Source organism: Papaver somniferum, chromosome 7, assembly GCF_003573695.1.
Source record: "Papaver somniferum cultivar HN1 chromosome 7, ASM357369v1, whole genome shotgun sequence".
NCBI classification, from domain to species: domain Eukaryota; kingdom Viridiplantae; phylum Streptophyta; class Magnoliopsida; order Ranunculales; family Papaveraceae; genus Papaver; species Papaver somniferum.
Window position 1 is genome coordinate 84654665 of NC_039364.1, and position 25054 is coordinate 84679718.

The 25054-nt window shown below is 37.9% G+C and overlaps 1 protein-coding gene across 1 annotated transcript; it reads left to right on the top strand.

Moving 5' to 3' along the window:
• Positions 1-677: 677 nt before the first annotated feature.
• LOC113297793 (RING-H2 finger protein ATL13-like) lies at positions 678-2880 on the top strand. Its single transcript, XM_026546368.1, has one exon. The coding sequence runs from the start codon at positions 1155-1157 to the stop codon at positions 2697-2699; it is 1545 nt and encodes a 514-aa protein (XP_026402153.1). The 5' UTR covers positions 678-1154; the 3' UTR covers positions 2700-2880.
• The last annotated feature ends 22174 nt before the right edge of the window (positions 2881-25054 follow it).

The window sequence follows — 25054 nt, forward strand, 5'->3', positions numbered from 1 at the left end:
ATAGGAACCAGCCTACTAGGAAATACCAATTTACCTGGGAATATACCAAACTTTATACGTGACAAAAATTTATCATCTTTGGATTAATACATCCTCAAACAAATTAGCCCCCCTCTTAGCAGCCATGCCAAACCATGCGAAAAGTGCAGGTTCGTTATCAAATTTGTAAAGAATTATTTTTCCATAAAATAGATAATTCATTTAAGGAGGCATAGGGCTAGTCCCACTGTGTGCATAGATGTGCAAATACAAGTGAAAGAAGAAGAACCTTCTTCTCAAACCCCACAACTTTTTATCTTATCTACTTTGACCATCATCAGATTCATTACTCATCATAATATGCAGTGCTCGCTGTACTGTCTGGATACCAGAGAGATGGAAAAAAACTTATAGAAAATACTAACAACTCAAAAAAATCCAAACAAAAGAATTTTCGAATAGAAGAAGAAGTGCATCAGAGAGAAACAAAAAAATGATGAGTTTAAGGTGATTTATCAAACAAAAAAAAAGTATTTTAACAAATTTTGGTTCTATTTTATAAAAATCTTTTTAAAAAAGAGAGAATTAAATGAGCATTGGATTTGATGCAAACTTGTTTCTTTAAGGTCAAACAAGCATGGGTTTATTTTTCTGGTTTCAGATTTGAATTTTATGTTTCTGATTACTTCTGATTTTTCTTGATATTTTTTTAGAAATTACATTTTCATGTAAGGTTTTTACTCATAGATGAAAGTTGTTTTTACATTAACTATACAGGTATACAGTGCACAATCTAGTCTGATTTTATTACCAACTATAGACTCTCTGTCTAACCCCTCTGGCATTCCATTAATTTCTCTACCAAAAACAAATCCTTAATTTGATTCAAAATTTTCTCCATTTCCTTTAATTATTGTCTGTCTCTTCTTCAACCTTCATTACATTTGACTTAACAGGACTCCTTTTGCAGTAAAATCTCAAAGAGTCTCAATCAAAAAGCCTGCAAACAAAGTGTTACCCTCACATGATATATAAAAGAAAAAAAGAAAAATGCTCTCCTCTTTTTTGTTTGGTTTTGGTTTTTCTTCTTTAGAAACAAATAGCTGGTTTTTTCATTGAATCATCAGATCTAAAGCTTCAACCTTGGTGAGTTTTTTTTTTTTTTTTGAAGCTTTATGATTACAAAAATGAAGTGGGTTTTTTCTCATAGGCATGTCCTTTCTCCATCTCAACAACCATTTCTTCTTCTTTCTGAATCAACTACTACATCTTCAAGCCCACCTCCGCCAGTTCTTGTTACTAATAATAGTTTTGATGTAGGAAACAAAATTAGTCCCAGTGTTTTACTTATAATCATCATTCTTGCAGTTATCTTTTTTATATCTGGTTTACTTCATCTTCTAGTTAGATTTCTGTTTAGACCCACCATTAGAGACCCTGAAGATTCAGACAATGTAACAGCTCTACAAGGACAACTACAACAACTGTTTCATCTACACGATGCTGGTGTGGATCAATCTTATATAGACACACTTCCTGTTTTCTTTTATAATGCTATAATGGGTATCAAGAAATATCCATTTGATTGTGCTGTTTGTTTATGTGAATTCGAAGATGATGATAAACTTAGATTACTACCAAAATGTAGTCATGCTTTTCATCTTGAATGCATTGATACATGGCTTTTATCTCACTCTACTTGTCCACTATGTAGAGGCAGTTTACTTCCTGATTTCTCTCCGAGCGATAATTGTTCTCCACTTGTTTATGTTCTTGAATCTGGTAGTGAGAGTTCCAGAGAAATATCAACAGATCATAGAGATGCAACTGCTATTACTACTTCTGTTGAAGGAAGAACAAGTTCCAACTTGGGTATTCATAGAGAAAACGAATCAGGGGCTTCTTGTAATAATATTTCCAAGAAATTCAGTGAGATACTCGTGAAAGACGATGTGGTTCCCGTCGTTGGGTCGGTTCGGCTGGATGAAAAAGTTGTTTCTGTCAAGCTTGGGAAGTTTAGGAATGTGGATGTTGTTGTAGGAGGAGGAGGAGAAGGTAGCACGAGTACTACTAATAACAGTAAGATTGATTCTAGGAGGTGTTTCTCGATGGGGTCTTTCGAGTATGTGATGGATGAAACTTCAGCTCTGCAGGTTTCTATTAGACCTCTTGCAAGAAAAGACACCAGTAAGAAGCAAATGAAGCCAGGTTATAGGTCTACCATGTCAGAATGTGATGGTAATTCATGTAGAGAAGGATTTAAAGGATTTGAACCATTGAAGAACACTGAAATTCATGATGTCAACAATAAAAAGATATTCAAGGAAAATTCAGTGCAAAGGAGCAAGAATGAAAGCTTTTCAATCTCAAAAATATGGCTTAGAACAAAGAAAGAAAAGCCATCATCGATTGGCGATTCTTCTAGAAGGGCCTCTTCGTTTAGGTTTGCGCTGGGACGTTCAAATGTTGCTGATGAGTTAAAGATGAAGCAACATAATAATAATAATAATAACAACAACAATACTAGCAGCAGGACTAGTTCAGAGATCGACATGGGAAGATGGGATCACTGTGTCAGTGAATTAGATGATGAAGAAGTAGGAAGCCGGAATAGTTTGGATTCGCAGTCGAATTTGCCATCTTTTGCTAGAAGGACATTGCTTTGGCTTGGCGGTGGTGGAAGACAAAATAAGGTGGTTCACTCATCTCCTAACGTTTGAACATTTGGTGTTTGTGCTTAGAATCAGTTAGTCGTTAGACCTGTGTTTTGAAAAGGATTCAATACAGTAGTAGAAGAATTTGCAAGCAAAGAGAGGGGTTTCAATCTCTCTCTCCCTGTTCCTGTAAAATTGCAGTTCTATTCTCTTTTATAATTATCTTGAGATTGTTATTTACACTTCACTCCCAAAGGTCTGTTTGATCAGTATTCCTGTGAATTTGTCTGAATCCTTGTTCATGGGTGTTCTTAAACTTGGTTTCTAAGAGGGACCTAGCTAGCAAGACAAGGAATTCCTCCACAAAATTTTCAGAATATTCTCATTTTCCATGAAAGCGAAAAAGGAGGTTTTGATTTTGAACGATAATTTTGTTTTGTGTTTTTGTCAAGTCTAAGCATGATGAGGTTTGTTTAAACTTCCAATCGCTTTCATGGACTCATGGGGTCAAAGACTCAAAAGAGACATCGTATCAAAATTTCTCTACTTCATGAAAGAGACATGGATGATAAAAAATTTGATATTCTATTGACGGTAGAACTTAGAACCACCTATACCGTTTTTACTCTTTTCAACTCTTCCCATCGTCATATATTTGCTACCTTTGCTATACTTTCTTTTAAAACTTGCATTGCATGCAATATATTCTTATCCTTTAACTACACCCTTTCCTCATTGGCGAACTCTTTAAAGTAATTTCTCATATTCCATAAACGCACAAAAATGAATGGGAAAAATGAGGATTTAATGATTAGATTACATATTTGCGATCTAACAAAATGGTTTTTGTTAATGAATTTTGAAGGGATTATTAATACAAAGGGTCTCTCTCTTAAATGACTACAGGCTGTTGTAGTTAATGCTATGGTCCTTTGATCGACTAAATGTATTAAATTTTGAATCACAAGATGCCGATGAGAGGAAGGTAAGCAGCCTTAATGTGACCTAGCTCTCACATCTCAGCCTCAACCTCATCTCATGTGCTTTGTCTCGCTATCTCATCTTCCACATAGCATTTATTAATAAAATTCCAAGTCATTAAAATTTCTCAACATATTTGCCTTAAATCACATTTGTTTTACTAAGCACATACATAGAAAGATTCAATGGAAGTATTTTTAGGACCGTGCTCAACAAACCCCTGCACTCTTTTGAAAATGGAAGGTGAAAGTAGGAACTAGTAATTTCTTTTTTTTTTTAAATAAACCAAGTTCAACTCTCGATATACATTTCATAGTTTGTTGCTTTACCAACCTGTAAGAGTTTCACCAAAAAGGAGTTAGTAATTTCATAGTTTGTTGCTTTACCAACCTGTAAGAGTTTCACCAAAAAGGAGTTAGTAAGTGACTCATCCCACTGGATATACATTTCATAGTTTGTTGCTCTACCCTCCTGTAAGAGTTTCACCAAAAAAGAGTTAGTAAGTGACTCATCCCACTGCAAACGATTATGCTCAAGACAGACTTCGTCTAACTTTTTTACCATGAAGTTTTCAGATTCTGGAACCAGACCGAGTTTCTTAAGATTCCTAATACATAATATAAAATTTTTGTTTCTTCCTATGTGCATCATTTGTATGTTCTTCTCTGTTTCTCCTAGCCTGATCTTAATAGCTTCAAAGACTTTCACATTGTCACCTTAAACTTCGATCTACGAGTGGTTTAGTTGATGTGCCAACTGGGTTGTCCTGGAAGTTGCTTCATCCTCTAGATATTCCTCTGTGACTGCTTCAAAGTGTTTGCATCTAGCCTTGGAGATGTTTCTTGCATGATCAGACAATATTAGACCTATTCCTCCCTCCATGCCGCTACTACTGACCCTTAAGGTTATATTTATCTTAACAACTAATAAGTTAGTAGCTAGGGGTTTTAAATTATATATAAATTGTACTTCAGAGTTCAAAGTTTCGTCCTTCTTAATCCTCCTGGAGCAGCTTACCATATTGGTAATGTTAAAACCTACTCTTCATGGGTTAATTAGTTTTTACTTTCCTAAAAAATAAATCACACCTGCACTTCCAAATCTCCCAACACGTGATTTCCAGGATGTCTGCCCATTCTATGTCATGTAACCTATCCACCCTGCCTCTATAAAACCAGTCCTGAAACCAACAGTGAAAGTCAGTCTGATTGTTAGTATAGACCGTGAGTCTAACACCCATATGACTAAGAACTTTAAGAATGAAATCGTCAGTTTAAAAAGATATGGGTTAAGATTTCATCCTGCTTTCCACATAGTGGACAGATCTTGTTAATGTGAGGTAGAATTCTTGCAAGTATCTCATACAAATGTACAATGGAATGGACACACTTCCAGATAAATGTCTAAAATCTTGGAATTGTATTCATTCTCCAAAATTGTTTCAGCTCCATATCTTCCTGTTGACCCCTACGCATAATTTTCTTGTACAAGGACTTAATTGTGAATTTCTCATTCTTCTCCGATTTCCATCTTATTTAATCCCTTTTACTCATGTTTATCTTAATCCCTGTAATCTGCTGCCTGACTTGTGGGTCAAGATACATCACCATCTTCTAATCACCCCAAATCCACTATTCTCCATCCTTTACCATTATTTCCTTCACATAAGTGATCTTATGGATGTATTGCAGTGGCTCTACCAGTTATTGTTGCTGACTTGTATACCTCACATATTCTAATAGTTTTTCTATTCCCCACCATCCATTCAGTATTCTCTCTTATTTTTCCCACTTCCTTCATCAGGTTCTTCCATATCCACGAATCTCTGTCAGAGCACTAGTATTTAGTGTTCAACAGACTTGTCTCTGGGAAGTACTTGTTTTTGAAAATTGACCTCCACAAGCAATTGAGTTCTTTCAAAAGTAAACTCTCTTAAGTTCAAAAATCGCATTCCTCCTATATTCTTTGGTTTACAAACTCCGGTCCAAGACTTTAGATACACCCCTTTCTTTCCATTTTCATTCTTACCCCAAAAAAATTCTCTCTGCATTTTATCAATGCTGTCAGTCACTGCAACTGGCACTCTAAAAAAATTCATCTGATACATCGGCACCATCGACGATGATGCTTGTATCATGACTCCTTTTTCTGCACAAGAAAAATGTTTTCCTTTCCACTCCTTCAAATCCCCCCCCTTCCCAATTCTGCCCAAGATAAACTGACACAACTTGATTTTGGATATGTGTGTAAACAAGGGAGAACCTAAATACTTATCACTAAGAGATATTCTGTTCACACCTAATGTGCTTATGACCTCATTCATAGAATCATAGTGTTCTGATGAGAGTTTTGGCTAAACAAAATACTGGACTTCTCCATGTTTATGAGATGGCCAGAAGCCAAGCTAAAATCACTCAGCACTTTCAAGATGCTCTCACTCTCAGCCTTACTAGCTTTACTGAAAACCAGCAGGTCGTCCGTAAACAAAAGGTGCGATAAAGCTGGGAATTTTGTCTCACCTTTATCCCATGGATGAGGTTCAGATCCTCAACTTTTGAGATGGATCTAGACAACATCTCCATGCATATGATAAAAAAGTAGGGAGATAATAGTTCACCTTGCCTCAGCCCTCTAGATTGGTTAAACTGCTCACAAGGCACTCCATTCAAGAGAAAGAAAGCCGAGACAGTACCGATGCATTGGTGTACTAACTTATACCAATGGTTGCTAAAACCTAATTTATCCAGAATCTTTCCTAAGAAATTCCACTCCACTCTGTCGAACGCCTTCGACATATCTATCTTGAGACCCATAAGTAATTCATTACCTCTTTGAGCCCTCATGGTATGTATCATCTCATGCGCTATGAAAACATTGTCTGAGATATGTCTCATTTGAATGAAAGTTTCTTAGTAAGGGGAGATTATGGTAGAAGATTTTTTAGTCTATTGGCTAAGAATTTTGACATGATTTTGTATACGATAGTGCTTAGGCTAATGGGTCTATAGTCACTGGCTTCTTGAGGGTACTCTAACTTGGGTATAACAGTGATGAAAGTAGTATTTATCTCTCTTAGTATGAAACCTGAAGTGAAAAAGCTCTCCACCATGTTAAAAACTTCCAGTTGCACTACTTCATCTGGAAGAATCTCGGAGTGAATCCATCTGGTCCTGGCGCCTTTTCAGGCTCCGTAGAAAAGACTACATTATTTATTTCCTCAATAATAGGTGCTCGGTCAGCATCTCATTTTTCTTCTCAGTTATGATTGGTTGAACATCTTCTAGGATGTTGCTCTTAGTATCGGGGCTAGATGTAGTAGCCATATCTTTGAAATGGCACGTGATGATTTCAACTACCTTCTCATTTCCCTATACCCACTTTCCTCTACTATCCTTAATTGCCTATATTTTATTTCTCATATACATGTGTTTGTGGGTGAAAACAGTTTCTGCTGTTTTCGGTAATTTCGTGTGTTTGGGTGAGAAACGAGTCTAAACCCTAAACAATGTACTGCACGAGAGTACTTTTGATTCGAGAAATCAATCTGTACAATCCTGGCCTAAACCAAGAAATGGCCGTTCCAGGCTTGCTTCGGTCACAAAGTGAAGGAGAAGGGCTGGTCTTAAGGAGGGAAGCGAAGAAAGTGTTGAGACCAAAGTAGTTGATTCTGGAAGTGTGGGTGTTTTGTGACTTGTATCAGAAAGTTGAACTGGATAGTTGAATGAAATCTATCAGATGATTTCTTGATGTGGTATTGTTCTCCTTACCAAAACTTGTTGTTTGGTGGGAAATAGGTGAGACCTATTTATACAAGTTGCAGCAAAATGTACCCTGGTCTCGTGGGAAGTGGAAATGATTGAGTGGTGGAAGAAGGGAGTAACGGGTAACGCCTGGAATTTATGTTCCCATAATGAAGGATACGTTTACACCATTATTTCTTGCCATTACTAACCGCCCCGCTTTATGACACTTTCTGTAACGGGCGTATTGCACGCCGCCTGCTGTAAACCGCCAGACCAATACCCTGATGAGTATCCCCAAGTTTGTGACATATTTTGATGTCTCTAGTGTTTTCGTGGAAAACATATAGCACTTTGATACGTGTGGCAAGTTTAGAATTGAGAGGCTTGCCGTAGGTAAATAACATATGTGATGCTAGGCTCGTTTTGGCTAGTCGAAGTGGCAGTAGTGCATGGTGGCATGCCGGTGGACGCGACACGGTGGCATGCCAGTGGCTGGCATGGCTCGTGCATGCCTTCGGCGCGGCTGTGTAGCCATAGCCATTGAAACCTTGGCACGTCGGTGTGGAAATCTGGCTTAGGGTTTGGCTTGTCGAAACCCTAATTAGCCTATGTAGCACGTTGCATGGGGCGAGTGGCCATGTTTGGCGCGTTTGGCATGTGCATCTGGCATGTGTGCTTGGCGTGTGCGTTTTTTTAGGAAACCAATTGGCTTTGCGGCAATCCAGCGCGGTTTCCTTCTTTTCATCATTGTGGCGAGTTTAAGGTAACCTGAATGGTTAATGTAAGAGGGCCGACCAGGCATGGGAGTGGCTACACTTCGGTGTGAGTGTGGCGGATTTAAAGCGACCTAATTGGTCGATGGGAAATGGGGCCGTCAAGCTAGGGCGTGGTCACACTTCCAGTGCGTTGTGGCGGATTTAATCGCCTTATTTTGGCTAAGTATAGTTTTTCGACCAACGGGGTCTAGTGTACTGCGCGAGGCGCGAAACCCTAATTTTGCAAATTAGTCAGGTTTATGAGTTTTTTTTTGAGTTATCACACTAATCGGCTGGATTTTGTATGCTGCCATAAAAATCCTTATCTACAAAATGCAGTATGCTTTCCGTCTGAGTATTTCGTGCGATGGCCTTAACTTTGGTACTTGGAGGTTCATGCTACTCCGCTGCGAGTGAACATAAATCCGTCATGCCATACCGATATTAAGGGTTCTGCCGGGGAACACAACACATGAAGGTACTCAGCGAGTCTTGCATTGGCGAAGGGCCGAAATTTACAGAGTGTTTGGGATGGTTGCTACATTCGCCAGTCTGGATAAATTTCATGTAAATATATTGAATGGCTCAATAAATACGCCGGTGGAGATGTTAGAACTCACGACACCGTTTCCTTGTAGGGTGACGTCAGATACAAGGTTTTACGATTTTAACCCTAAGCTAAAAACCACCATCAACATTAAGTCCCCTGCTTAACACGTAACAGTGGCATTGTTGCGGGGTAAGCATGAGATGGTGACAGACAAGAGTAAAATCGAAAGAGTAAAAATATGAAGAGGTCGCCAGGGAAATTCAACTAACCTTTTGGTGGAAGGCATGAGGAATCTGTGACCCTTGTGTTGGCGGCTTTTGTATAAATTCATCTTGGCCATGGGATTGTAGTTGCAGGAAATCCTACACTACACCCCTCATATGATTTCATTGTTGATCAACTCATTTTTAGGTTTATACTCTTAATTTTATTGATTAATTTTTGAATGTTCTTACAAGAAAGATAAAGAAGTCAAGAATGATATCTGCTCTGAACTTTCTCTCTCCTATTTACTTGTTTCTTACTCAAAAAAGATCTCTCCCTCCTTTACAACTCGAATGACTATTTATAAGGAAATGCATAGTGGATGACAACTAATCTGTCCTTTATTTTCGGATATGTTTTGCGACATTCTCGCAACCTTACAAATATTAATTTCCCAAGCTCTCTAATTTTCGCAAGACTATCACATCTTTCTCATGATCCTTACTGACGTCGTTTCTGAAATTGTTCTGCGACGCTATTGTGCAATACCATTGATAATTTCGCTGAGACATAATTGTTGCGAGATTCTGATCCTACATCTTGCCTCTTCTCATATCTTCTCTGCAAAGTAGAGAATGATGTGAGAAATGCCGCAACTTCTTATCTTTTCATATTCCACATTTATCACACGTACTCTCTCTTCCATTTATTTCTTGACACGTCTTCTGTAACAACTACCTTTCAACCGCTCACGTCTCTTCGTCTTAATGGTGTTTATTTCTTCGAGAAGTAAATTTTCTTTATATACTCTTCTCCCCCCCTCTTTCCACTTTTCTTTTGACTTTCTCTTCTATTTTTATTCTCTCATCTCTGCAACTCTGTCATTCTTCTGCAAATTCTGCTGCTGTAATTTTTTCTTCCTTCAATTCTTTTACTTTCTATACATTCCCATACTCTGTATTTAAATATGGATCCAAGTGGTCATAGATATGAGAAAAATCTACAAGATGTCCAAAAATATCTTGCTAATAAAGGTCTTTTACTCTCCCCCAGTCCTGGTGTGAATGCTAAATCAATTCTTTCTGTCAAGCTTTTCTCCAATCAAAATTGTGATAATCAATCAATCATAATTTCGCTAGGTCAACTTCTCGCAGGTCTCCCTATTCCTCTTTATAACCCAGACATTCCTTTATTTTATGAAATTCTCGCTCATCCGAGATTTTCGCGAGCCATTTTCCAACTAAGTGGGGACTGCATCCGTCTGATGCTAGAGTTCGCTAATTGTGGTGCTGGTAGAGGATCTCTTTACTCCACAGAACTTAGGGATCCAAAATTCGCAGACCTAGAGATAGTTGCTGAGAAATATACAGTGGCGAATTTCTTTGAAAACTACGAACTTATCTCCATGAAGAAGGAGAATACTCGCTGGGGTATTCGATTAAGAAGGAAAGATAACATTGATGAAGCCAAAATTCTTATGCAAGATATTGAATGGCATTCTGGTAAAAATACAACTCCTCGTCAATCCAAAGATGACAAATGGTGTGTGTTTCCTTTAATGCTAAAGGGTCCTTACATTGCTGGATCAAACGTTCTTCCTGCGAATCTCGCTGCATATCAACCTTGGGTTTTCTCCTGGACCGAGAAGGAGAAATAGGTATATTTATACTCTTTAACTCATTTTATATTTCTTTATTGATTTTTTACTATTCTGTTCGCTAACTCTTGCAACATTTCGCAGATCCAAAAACTAAAGGATAGTTATAACAGGACTGGGAAATCTAGTACTCTGTTAGCTCTTCGCTCATACACAGATGAAGTAAGAGATTTTCTCTCATGACTTTAAATAGTACTGTTACTTCCATGCTTCCATTTCTTATTTCTATCTGTGTGTGAAGGTTATTGCTGAAGTAGAAGAATTTGTTGATGCTGCAAAGATTGGTGATGAAGGTAAAGGTACTCTTCGCAGGGAAAAATCAACTGGTCCTCCTCCAAAGAAAAGAAAAGTTCGTTCTCCTTCTCCTTCAAATGTTCTTCCTAACGAAAGTTCTGAAAGTGATAAGGGTGATGAAGATAACGATGATCTTGCTGCCACTGAAGATTCTCCACCTGAATCTTCTATGGCTAAGCTTTCCGGCCTCTTTTCTGATTCTCTACAAGGGATGGGAGATAGCCAATTCGCAAATACCTGAAAAGCTCTCGCTACCCTTTGTGATGTCCCTTTACTGGATGGTGATAACTCTCTTCGCGGAGTTTCTAGATCAGTGACTCCCGACTTCTTGCATTATCTCAATAGTCTGGTATACTTTTATCTTTTTACTTTTTTATTGTTATAACTCAAAATATCTTTCCATATTAATATTTTGTATTTCTTTTCGCAGGCTGGAAAAGATTCTTTTGCTGTTGCCTCAGATCTGGAGAGAAGACGCGAAAATCTTGAAAAGAAAAATCTTCAATTTCGCAAAAAGAATGAAGAATTGGAAGTTGAAGTTAAAAGTCTTCGCGAGAGAAATAGACAATTAGAAATTGATTCTTCCTCGTATAAGAATAAAATTTCTAGTCTTCAACAAGCTAATAATCAGTTTTACGGTATGTTACTTTTCTCTTTTCTTTTTATTCATTCATCCTGTTGTTTTATCTTATTTAAATAATCCTTTTTGCAGATATCTATAGTCTTTCTGATGAAGCCACCCTTCTTCGCTCATTTCCTAATGCCTTGGATAATGATACCCTTCTTGAACGTCTTAACAATTCCTTAAATAGCTTTTCAAATGATAGAATTTCATCTCTTTCTCTAAATGAACTTAGATCGAAATTTCGCCTCTTAGAAATTGATCATAGATCCAGTTTAGGCTTAGCCAACAAATTTAAGCGTCTCCTTATTGATTCCAAAGAGAAAACCATTGAATTAAGAACCAATGAAGCTAATCGAAAGAATATTGAACTCTGCGAAAGGGAAAATCAAATTCGTTCTCGTCTTCTCATAAGTAGTGAGGATGAATTTGTCTGGGCTGCGAAAATTTTAGATGATGCTAGAAAAGATTTAGGCGTAAATGTTAGTCTCCAAGTTGAACATACAACCTTGATCAGAGACATGATTTCTGACAAAGAAGGTTGCTAATTGCTCTTCTTTACTAATCTTTTGGTTCTTATGAATTTTCATCAAGTTAATAATTGGTTGCCTTTTGTTCGCAGATTCTGAAAATAAATATCGTGAAAAGATTGAAGAACTTAAAGCCGAAAAGAAGGAACTCGCAAAGAATCTTTCTTCTCGCAACGAAAAGTATTCTAGATTGAAGAATCAAATCATAATCATTGTTGAGAATTTTAAGAATGACGCTATGCACTTTCGCAACCAAACCATCCAAATGGTTTGTGATGATCATAATATCCCACATTCTGATTATCCTTGTCTTTTAGAAGAAATCCCACAGAATACTCCCAGTTTGATTATCTCTGATAGCAAAGCTGACGATGAAGAGTCTGATAGTGATGGAAATTCTGATGGTGATAAAGATTCTAACACAAATGAAGAAGGAAACAAGTCTGGTGAAGACAATGAGAATTAACCAAGAAATAATCTTTACTTCTTTCTTTGATTCTTTGTAATACTTGTACACTTATTTCTTCCTTCTGTATATTTGTGTTTCTTTCATTTTGACCTGCGTAAATGAAAACAATTCTTCTTTGCAATATAATTAATCAATATAATTATTAATTCTTGAATTTTTGAGTAAATCTCTCATATGGAGACAAATAACATCCTCTAATTTCACACATTCCCATACTTGCCTCTGTTATTTGAATCCAAATGAGAGATGTCATAAAACTTTTCTTATTGTATAATTTCGCAACTTTTTGCGAAGTGGATTTTGTTTCTTTTCAATATCTCATTCCTGTGTGGTCTTATTTTGCCTTCCTAATTAAAGGTCTTATTATGCCACCTCTTGTCATTGCGACAAAATCGCAGGACGTCCTTGCATTTTCATACAAAAACCAATTGATCTTTCTTAATTTTTTCTTTTATATTATGACCTCTTAAGGAATGTTACGACAATATGACAGACCTAAATATTCTTGCGAAAATAAAGCCCAATGACATTGCCGTCTTGCGACGAAATCGCAGGACGTCTTCGCACTTTCATGCGAAAACTCATTGATCTCGTTTTATCCTTTTCTTTTGTATTATTGCCTCTTCAGGATTATTGCACAAATATGACAAGCCTTAATATCCTTGCGAATAAAAAGCCTCATGACATTTGCGTCTTAAGACACTTATCAGCTCCGTAATGGAGGGTGCCGCCCTTATCTCCCCCCTGAATGCCCCTTCAAGGAGGCGTACTTCTACTATACAAGGTTAGCTCCTCCCATCCAGTCCTAACAACAACCAGTTGTTTTCGCAGCCTCTTATCCATTTTACCTATAGGGCTTATGGTTACGAGACTGCATCCTAAGTGGGGTTTTCTTCAGGACGGGTGCAGTATAAGCCAAGACTTGTCAAGAATGGCAAGGAAGCTTCAAAAGCCCCCGACACCCTTGACTCAACCGTGTACCTCGGCGCCTTGATCAGATTCTTCACTCCTTGGTAGAGTCCTTATTACCTTAGTCGCCCAACCTAAGTCGTATGCTTAAGTTAAGAATCCAAGGTGCCTCTCCCGGATGGGCTTCATTGACCCCAAATCTCCATGCCTCAGGTTCCGGTGGCGGTGTAGCCTTTCCCTGAGTCATGTAACAGGTACCCCCTAATATGACGTACTTTAGGTCTTACATTTGCCTCTTGAGAAATTTTATTCGCGAACTAGGGTGTACGCCATAAAGGTTTGCCTCTTTATTTTATGTCATTCTTCTCTGATTATTTTCTGTAAAATTCATTATCTCTGCGAGAGTCTCGCAATTCATACTATTGTATCTGAATTTCGCAATCTCAATTTTGTTGTTCAATCAAATGTATTTTGAGAATTTTACTTATTGCGAGATTATCGCAACAAGTTAATCATTCATACATTTCTTGTTTTTATTACTTTTGCCCTCCTCTGCTTCTTTATGATTTTCTGCTACTGCTTCCTTGGTAATGGTATGTTCATCCTTTTTATCCTGAGCTAGCATTAATTTTGCAACATCTCTTATCCTTTCTTTTTGATTGTATCCACCATCAACTTCTCACTTCTTTGTACATCCTTGATTTTGTGTCGCCAGTTTTCCTTCTTGTTTGCTCTTCCTTCGCAAGATTCTATCTCAGTTTCGTAACATTTCTTTCCTTCAACCCAATCTCCCTTTATGATTCCTACACCATTGGGGTGAGGGAATTTGATGCATTGATGGAAAGTTGAAGCTACACCTAGAATCCCATGTATCCAAGGTCGGCCAATTAATGCATTGTAGGGTGATTCTACATCAACTACACAGAATGAGATTTCAGAAGATATTCCCTTCAATGGAATTTGCATAGTAACCTCCCCTTTAGGCTTGTTAGCAGTACCATTAAAACCATATATCTTATATGTTGATGGTATAAGATCATCATCTCTTCCACCCATGGTTTTATAAGTATGATAAAATAAGATGTTCACAGAGCTTCCAGTATCGACTAGGATTCTATTGATTGCCCATGAATCTTCAGCTTCATCATCCTCATCTTCTTTTGGTTTTGGATTAATTTCTAATTTTATTACCAATGGATTGTCATGCACCTCTTCTCCTTCGGGAATTTCTTCTGCGGTAAAAGAAATGATCTGTTTCTGCCATTCCTCTAGTCGCGAAATTTTCGCAATATTCATAATTCTCTTCCATTATTATCTCTTGCGAACACTCTACTTAAAACATTATCATGAAAATCTTCAATTGTCTTATATGAATGTACGATAGAGTGACAGAATAGATTTTTTGCTTTTGCACCAACTTCTATGAAGAATGTTTCTTTCTTTTTCATCGTATTCACTTTGTGATGTTCTGGCGGTGGTGGTAATGGTTGAGATTGTATGCCCTACCAGAAAGTCGTTTAGTTTTCCTTGATCTATCATTCTCAAAATAATTCTCTTTACATTTCTGCAATCGTTTGTGGTATGTCCATGAAAATGATGATAAGAACAAAATTCATGACTTCTGTGATTTGGGGGCGGTTCCGTTCCCATGTTCCATGGTGTTGGTATATTCTCCATCAAAATTATAGCTTCCCATATCTTCTCCACACTTGCCTTTAGAGGTGGCATCTTGATTTCTTCCCATATTACTTTTGACCTCCTTGCCCTCTATTAAAGTTTGGTCTTTGACCTCCATAAGTTTCTTGCGGTTGATCGAGTCTTTGAATCTTGTTATTTCCTCCACGACTGTAGAAATTTCTTTCTCTTTCATACTCTTCTTGATCTCGGCTCCCCATAGCTACCAATTTCTGCTGATTGTTACTTGTCCTTTTCTTGTTGTACTTGCGAAGTATTCGCCACTGTGTTTATTAGCTTGGGTAATAAGCTTGCATTCGCTGTTTGTGAGCTGGTGTTCGCAACTGGATATGATTCCATTTCATTTTGTTTTCCTCTAAAGCAATGTATTCTTCTTGAAGTTCTCGCAATTCAGTCATTGTAATCGTATTCTTGACTCTGAAAATTTGAACATACAACAGGTTTGTTGCAAACATAGCATTGATAAATGATAATATGAGATATCTCTCATCTACACGGCCAGCCATTTCGCTACACATAGTTCTCCATCTTTTAGTCAAGTGTTTCAAACTTTCGCCAATCCTTTGTTTTAATCCAAACACATCTTCTATACCAGGTCGTGAGGAATTATTACTTATATATGCTCCCAAGAATGTGGTCTGCAAATGATTGAAGGAGGTTATTGTATTCTTTGGTAAACCTTCAAACCATTTTAACGCTTCTCCTGTTAAGCTGGATGCGAAATATTTGCACAATACCGCATCATGATTTTCCCATTGTAACATGCACCTCACATAAGCTTTAATGTGTTGAATTGCACAAGTTGTTCCATCGAAAATGCTGGTTAATGCGGGCAAATTGCATTTCGGTGGTATTCCTCCTAATTGTACTTCCCTTGTAAATGGAGTTTTCGCAGCTTCTTCTATTGCTTCATCCAATTGTCTTCTACCTACTTCTCCTCTGTTATTTAGCATTCCTCTCATTTCTTCTAATTCTTTCAAGATTTGTTTATTTACACCTGAATCTTGGCCCATTGGTCTCTTTAATTTTGCTTCTCTTCTTCTGCGTTCACGTCTATCTTCTCTTGCGAAATTTCGTATCTCTTCTTCATTATCCTCATCTCGTCTTCTTCTGCGATTCTCTTCCTCATCCCTATCTTGAATTCGCAAATGATGATGTCGTTCATTTTCCCCTCCATAATTTTGTTCATTTCTTATCAACTCAATTCGCTGTCTTTCAGCCATTCTCTTCACTCTATCATACTCCTCATTGAGATTATCATTATTCCGGTTTTGTATACGCCTTCTTTCTCGATTGTCATGATTGTTTGGCGAATTGTCTCCTGAAGCTCTTGCTCTTCCATTTCCGCTCTCAACCTTTCACGTTCGCAGATTAAACGTGCTTGTTCAGCATTATGTCTTTCAATTTCTTCTTCAATTGTCTGTTGATTTCTTTGATTTTCTCTCACATGTAAAATCTTCTTCTTCCCTCCTCTTGATTTCCTTCGCCATCTTGGTTATTTTGTCTCTGATTTGCCCGTTCTCTTGATTTCCTCCAATTTGCCCATCATCAAAAGTTTCATTTTGTGGAATGTAACGATCATCAGTTCTTTCTCTATTTTCGCGATATTCTTCATTAGGATTTGATATTTCTTCTTGAATATTGTTTCCAGCATTGATCGTGGGTGAATTTTGCCTCATTTCTCTTCTAGTCGATCTGGAATATGATTTTGTAATACTTCTCGATCTTCTATTCTGCAATCTGATATTCTCCATCCTTAATTCGTGATTTTTCCTTGTTAAATTCGCACGTTCTCTGCCTCAGCTCTTCTTTCTTCATGTATTCTTCGTCTCAATGTTTCTAACGCTCCAATTTCCTCATTTCCATGAATTATTCCTTCATCTGCTTCTTGATTTCTCTCTTCCTGTCTAATTTCTATTTTGTTGCTCTTCTTCTATTTCTTCTGCTGAATTTGATCGCCAAGTGTGTACGCTCACTCTGTCATAATCTGTATTCCTCTCTTGAACTATGTTTGTTGAATTGGCGATTGAATTAGATTTTCTCTATTATTTCTCATTCTAGTAGATTCTCCCATTTCACTTCTTTCTCTTCCAGCAATTCTTTGCTTCTTCTAATAGTAGTCGGTTGTTCGGATGTATTTCTTCTTCTAGCCATTTCTTCAATGCTAACAATATTGCAAGAAATTATGAAAAATTCTTAATCAATCACTTTAAATTTTCACAAATCTCAATATCAATTTTTAGTTTTCTCTAGAATAATCTTCAATTCGTCCCTGTTTCTAGCGCCATTATGTAGTTGCAGGAAATCCTACACTACACCCCTCATATGTTTTCATTGTTGATCAACTCATTTTAGGTTTATACTCTTAATTTTATTGATTAATTTTTGAATGTTCTTACAAGAAAGATAAAGAATTCAAGAATGATATCTGCTCTGAACTTTCTCTCTCCTATTTACTTGTTTCTTACTCAAAAAAGATCTCTCTCTCCTTTACAACTCGAATGACTATTTATAAGGAAATACATAGTGGATGACAGCTAATCTGTCCTTTATTTTCGGATATGGTTTGCGACATTCTCGCAACCTAACAAATATTAATTTCGCAAGCTCTCTAATTTTCGCAAGACTATCACATCTTTCTCATGATCCTTGCTGACGTCGTTTCTGAAATTGTTCTGCGACGCTATTGTGCAATACCATTGATAATTTCGCTAAGACATAATTGTTGCGAGATTCTGATCCTACAGGGATGTTGGCACCAGTGCGGCATTTTTGGATACAGGTAACGCTTGTCAGGAGCAGAAAAGTTGGCGCTGAGAAGGATGCAGGTGTATCATCTACCGATCAGAGAAGCTAGCGCTGGGAGGATGCAAGCTGTTGGTGATGGCTAGAGATGCGGGTTGTTGGCGCCGGCTTGGACATGGAATCAGTGGCGTTGCTTGGACGTGGAGCCGTTGGCGTTGCTGGCTTGGCTTGGGCGTGAATGTTGTTGGCGCTGGCTTGACATGGAGCCATTGGCTCGGCTCGAGACGCGCGCTTGGAATGGAAGGATGGCGCGGGCTAAGTCACAGAATGGTAGGGACGGCTGCTGACTTGGATGCCAAACCCTAATTATCCGTATAAGCAAATATCTAATCCAGCTGGTATAACGCGTTTGAAGCCTTAATTCACGGCTGGTAAAAGGATTTTCCTTCTCAAGCTTCATCAATCTTCTGAATATAAGAGGTGATCTTGAATCCTTCATTCATTCAGATCATCATAAAATCACGTCCACCCTCTTTACATGTACTGTATTGTGTTTCTTCTCCTAGTTCCCATTTTGTCTTCTTCATCATGTAGATTGCTGGTGCGGATGTCTAATTTTTTTTTTTTGTACCATATAATGGGATCTTCCAGTGACGATCGTACCTCTGACTCTTCGGCGAGGAATTTTGAAATCGACAAAACCCAGCTTTCTTCTCATAAGGAGGTATTAGACAGAATTGATTCTCTGTTCCGTGAGGCTGACGAGATTATACAAGGCATGTCTCTCGCCCATCTATGCAAAGTGAGGATGTGTGTTCAGACTCTCATGGCTTCGATGGACATGGAGGAAAAGTGGAGACTTAATGAAGCATCTCGGCGCGTCGGGAGATCTCAGAATAATGAAGCTTCTCTACAACCCAGTGTTAGGGCTGAACGATTCGCCTCTCGGTTGAAACGGCGGAAGACGGAGTCCATGAAAATTTTAGGCGAGAGCCAGTTTAATTACCCTGTCCATGATGGTATCGTAATCCTTGACCTTGATGCGGATGAACCGGGAAATCCTCAAGAAACTGCTGGAAAAGCGCCCAAGGAAGATGTCAACACGGTTTACGAGACCAAAGCAGCTTCTGGAGTGGACGTCGAAGCTGCTGTCGGGAACGTTGAAGCGACTACTGAGGATGTCGTCGAGGCGGACGAGGAGGAGGAGGCAACATATGTCGGAGCCATCAGAGAAGCCATGGAAACATACGCTGGGACTATTGTTGAAACAAATGCGGGACATGATGTGGGAGATGCTGCTGCCGAAGCGGCTTCTGGATGGGATGCCGAAGTTGCTGCTGCTGAGGCAGCTTTTGGATGGGGTGCCGAAGTTGCTGCTGCTGAGGCGGTTTCTGGATGGAACGTTTGCTGCCAAAGAGGGTGCTGGGGAAAGTTCTTGAAAAAGCTCTGATAGAGGCGTTATTGGCCCAGGCATCCACCATTGACGACCAATTTTTCCACCTTTGCTATTTCTTCTTGGCGTATAGCCGCTTTTGATATTTCAAAGATTTACTTTCACTTCTTTGTTTTCATGGCAGAGTTAGGGTTTCACCAAGTAACATTCCGTTATTCAGCTTTTGTGGTTTCACATCTCTGAATGAATTAATAAAACCTTCATACTGAAAAGATCTAAAACCCTTTATGCGAAAATAAGTCGCTCGACCCTCCTGGCCATCCAGTAGACGGGTAGACGCCATACATAAATAGTGTGGATGAAATTTGCCACAGGTACTAGCCGGCCTGCTTCTTTCACAGCCAATGCCCCCGAACAACGATATCACCCATAGTAACTAAAAACAGGGGAAAATAACAACAATGGTTAAAGGTTCGACCGACCTATTTCTTGGCCCTCCCTTGTAGTAGCATTGCTGTCACATATCCCGGAAACCATAGGAGCGTTAGGTAAGATTTGGAGCCGGATATTTTTGAAGAGGATATCTGTTCTGCTGCCTGATGATCATTTTCCTTGCATATTCCCTTCTTCAGTATTTTTTGAATAAATGTCTTTTTTTTGTGGTTTGGTTTCTCTGGTTTTCAATAGACGGGTAATGACTCTGTGAGAGTTTGGGTTTACTTGGTATTTTTCCTTTAGGATGGTTTGGGATTTTTTTTTAAGGAAAGATGTTCTTTAATTAAAATCGAAAACACTACTCATGAATGCAAGCAGTGCAATCGTTTTTATAGAAGTCACAAATATTGCATGAAAAGGGAAAATGCTGAAGGAAATGCTGAAAAGGGAACACTAGAGGTGAAGGTAGCACATCGTTTTAGGTATCGAATGGTTTGATCCATCGCGAGTGAATCATCACACCTTCCAATTTATCGGTATTGATGAGCTTGCAATAACCACCCAAGATAACATCTGCCACCAGATATGGCTCATCTTCCTTTTCTTTAGGCGGATCGGGTCGAGTGGCTATCTTCACTGTTGTTTATGGGTGAAAACTATTTCTACTGGTTTTGGTAAATTTAGGTTTGTGGATGAGAAACGAATCTATACCCTAAACAAATGCACTGCACGAGAGCACTTTTGATTCGAGAGATCAATCTATATAATTCTGGCCTAAACCAAGAAATGGTCGTTCCAGACTTGCTTCGGTCACAAAGTGAAGGAGATGGGGTTGATCTTAGGGAGGGAAGCGAAGAAGGTGTTGAGATTATGAAAGTGTTGGATGTTTATGACTTGTATCAGAATGATGAACTGGCTTGCACAATGGAAGCTAACAGTTCTGGGCGTTTTCTGAATACTGTGAAAATACTTGGTTTTTCTGTGTTGTTTGAAGATAGGTCGAAGAACCTATGTATACAAGTCATTTGAGCGCAATCCTCATCTCCTAGGAAGTGGAGGAAGTTGAGTGATGAAGTAGTGGGGTCGCGTAGGTGATTGTCACAAGATCACGCCTTTGCCCACTTCCCTCATCATCGTTAACCGTCCATGCTGAAAAAGCGGGGGTCTAACAACACCACCCAATATTTCGCTTAGCAATCTGTATGGACTAACTCCGAAATAATTTACTAGAGAATCAACTAGACAGTCAGATTCAATCTAGATAAAAGTATCTCAAGGAGTTAATATCTCTCTCTTGATTTGATTTTTACTCAAGCTAAAAACAACAGCGAGTCTTTATCAAATACAAGGAATAAATTGGATTGTACCAAAGACCAATGTCCAAGTATCAATCAATATCAATCAACAACCAAAGGTTGGATTTCCAATTGATGATCACGAACGCACAACCTGTATTATTTCAATTATATAAAATATAATGCGGAAAATAAATAACACAGACACCAGAAATTTTGTTAACGAGGAAACATCAAATGCAGAAAACCCCAGGACCTAGTCCAGATTGAATACACAATGTATTAATCCGCTACATACACTAGCCTACTCCAAGCTAACTTCAGACCGAACTATAGTTGAACCCCAATCAGTCTCCCACCGATCCAAAGTACAGTTGTACTCCTACGCCTCTGATCCCAGCAAGATACTACACACTTGATTCCCTTAGCTGATATCACCCACAACGAAGAGTTGCTGCAACCCAAAATCACAGACTTGATAATAAACAGATCTGTCTCACACAGAAAAGTCTATCAAAGGATAAATTTGTCTCCCACAGATAAACCCTAGGTTTTGTTCCGTCTTAAGATATAAAATCAAGGTGAATAGGAACCAATTGATAATCCGGTCTTATATTCCCGAAGAACAGCCTAGATTAATCAATCACCTCTTTACAATCCTTCCTGACTACACAGGCGGTTTGTCGAGGAATGAAAAACAGTGAGACGAAGATGTTTTTGACTTCTTTATCTTGCCTATCGGAGAACTCTCACGATCTCAAGCCAATCAATCGATTGTACTCGTACGATAGAAGATGCAAGATCAGATCACACAACTACGATAAAAGTATTATCGGTCTGGCTTCACAATCGCAATAAAGTCTTTAAGTTGTTAACCTGATTTTAGAGAAGAAAATCAAAGGTTAATGGATATCGACTCTAGCGGGCGCACTGGTATCACACAGACATGTGGGGATTAGTTTTGCACAATACTAGATGTCTCCTTTATATAACCTTCAAATCAGGGTTTTGCCTTAGGTACAAAGCAATCCATATTCACCGTTAGATAAAAACCTGATTTAAATTCAAGCAAATATTTCTCAACCGTTAGATCGAAAAACCTAGCTTGTCACACACACTTGGGTAGACGTTTACTCGGTTTGTGAAAAATATGCCCAAACGTGTACGTGTATGTTGGTTCAACATAGTAACCCAAAAGGTTAACCATATGAGCATTTCATATTAACCTTGTTCTTCTTCACCATAACTAGTTCAATTGACTCATATGAACTAGTTAAAGAGTTGTTCAATTACTATGAGATCTTATGTAACTACACAAGACACAATTGAAACAAAGATGATTCGATTCGATTGAATCGGCTCATGAACATTATAGACACGATTTGCATAAAGCATTCCTTAGTAATTTAATGTTTCATGTTCAGAGCATATCTTTAGATCATAACCTCTTAAGTTCACAAACAAGTTCGCGGACTTAAGTTAATCGGTTGAGTTTTCCAAACTCAGCAGAAATTCTCGGAAAGAGAACTTCCGCCAGTTCGCGGACTTAGCACACAAACGAGTTTTGGAAAATCCAGCAGAAATTCTCGGTCGAGAACTTCCGATAGTTCGCGGACTGAGTCTGCAGACTGGGTTCGCGGACTTGGCAAGCCAATTCCACAATCCTCCCGATTTCTCTTGATCAACAAAGTTCGAAAACTTCGGTTCAAGGAATACATGATTATGTAATCTAAACTCTCATTTTAATCATTGAGACATTCTCAGAGGACGCTATGTAGCCGTTATTCACATACCGATTCACGTCTGAGCAATTCTCAAAGTGATTGAAACTTTTCATGACTTTCGTCACTAGGTGAAGATAAACTTGATCAAAGCGAAACGCTTTACCAACACACGATTTCGAGATAAAAGATAAGCAATGAATGCTCAACTCGAAATGTCAAATGTGTATGATCTAGTCTATATAGCATACGACTTTTGTCTCATAAGAAGTAGGAGATAGAATAGATAGACTTTTGAGTGATAGATAAGTTCAAGTCTCCACATACCTTTTTATTGATGAAGTTCCACGGTTCCTTGTATAGATCTTCGTCGTTGTATGATGAATCGCCATGAAGTCCTTGATCTAAATTACTAATCCTAGTCCGAGACTTAGCTATGTAGGCTAGAAATCAAGACTCATAGTTTTGATCACTAACATTGAAAAACATGCTTGAGATAGCAACACATGCGAGGTCGACCGAGCTATGCTCTAACAATCTCCCCCTTTGTCAATTTTAGTGACAAAACTATTAATACATATGAAATACAAAAATGATAAACTTTAGTGGCTCCTATTCCATAGTCTAATCTTCAACGTTCCCTGAAATCTTCGTCCTTCCAAGTACTCCAATGATCCCAAAGGTTGGAAGTTTAGCATCACCGTTGTTGAAGATCCATAGCTATAACAATGAGAGAAATCGAGATTCTCGATCATTATTATACAATGTCATAGTATTATTATGTAATATCAAAGTCCAATTGTATCCAGACTTTAACAATAATACTATGGTGATATGTATCACTCCCCCTTAGTCAATACTCCATCTCGGTCATGGAAACCACTCCCCCTTACACAATGATCCGAAAACCATATGTATTTGTAGTGTGAACTACATTTCTCCCCCTTTTTGTCAATAAAATTGGCAAAAGTACAAGAACGAGATCATAATGAAATTTCCACAAGAGACATTTCATAGACTAAAAGAAAAATACATACCAACTTAATTTAGATGCAATCATAAAGCCGAAGCTAAATTCATTCATCAAGGAGTTTTAAGATACAAGATAAGCCCTATAAAATTCCACAGCTGCACACCCCGCAAGATATTACCATTAAGCACAAGTTCAAAAGAACTCTCCCCCATTAGATGTCATTCCCGAGAGAACAACAAGAGCGACCTTAATTTCGAAAGAAAAGAAGGATTTTTTAATTGGACACCAAAAACCATAGGAATGATTTTCTATATCCAAAGCTCAACCAAATTAATCACAAGTAAACCCATGATTAATTCAATTGGATTACGCAACTAAATCAAACCATAAAAGTGATCAATTTAATTGAAAGTGCTCAACATAAGTAAACTCACGGAGCTACGACTAAGTCAATCATACGGAGATGAATAACTTAACCGTTCAAATACTCAACATAAGGAAAACCTTACGGAATATACGACTACATTAACCAATAGAACATGATACTGTAGCCGTTCATATACTCAACACAAGCATTTGTGGAATATATATGAAAAGTCATCTAGACTAATTACAAGAGAACCTATAATTAATCTAATTAGAATACAAACAACCAAAATAATCACCGAAGTAATCAATTTAATTATTTTGGGCTCAACATAAGAGAACTTATGGAACCCCGACTAAGTTCATCATAGAATATGACAACCTTAACCGTACATGTACTCGACATAAGAAAGAAAACTTATGGAGTACAAACTAAATAACCAATCTGGTTGATTAATTTAGTTCCTAATGCTCGACATATAACATCTTATGGAACAACCAACAAGCCAATAAGAATAATCGACTTAGTTGTATCATGCTCAATATAAGACAATCAATGGAGCCTTCAAGGTAAAACATAATAAAATGGATCAATGAAGATCAATACCGTGGATAACATACAAGGATCTATTCTATTTTCCATCATAACGATATAATAGACTTTATCCTTGTCAAACAAAAGATTTTATCCTATTTTCCATCAAATACATGATTTCATAGGCATAACTTTTGTAATTGTCAAAAGTACATTCGTCCTTTCATCAATATGAATACTAATTCATGAACGACTTTGCTTTTGACCGCAATATGGGACCTTCAAGTTCACGGACGTAAATAATACATATCCCATAAACAAATTGCAATATCACAAAATCATAAAGATCAATACTGCAATAACATCATCTTCCAAATATTTTTAGAATTTAATACCAATAAACCTAAAGAATAACACAAGAAGATGAAAACAAAAATAGCTATGTGTAGTCACAATCATCGCTATTCAAAGCACTAGTTATTCTTCCAACTAATCCAAAGAGAATACATCCTAGACGACAATGCCTTTGAGAAATTCAGCATTATTCCC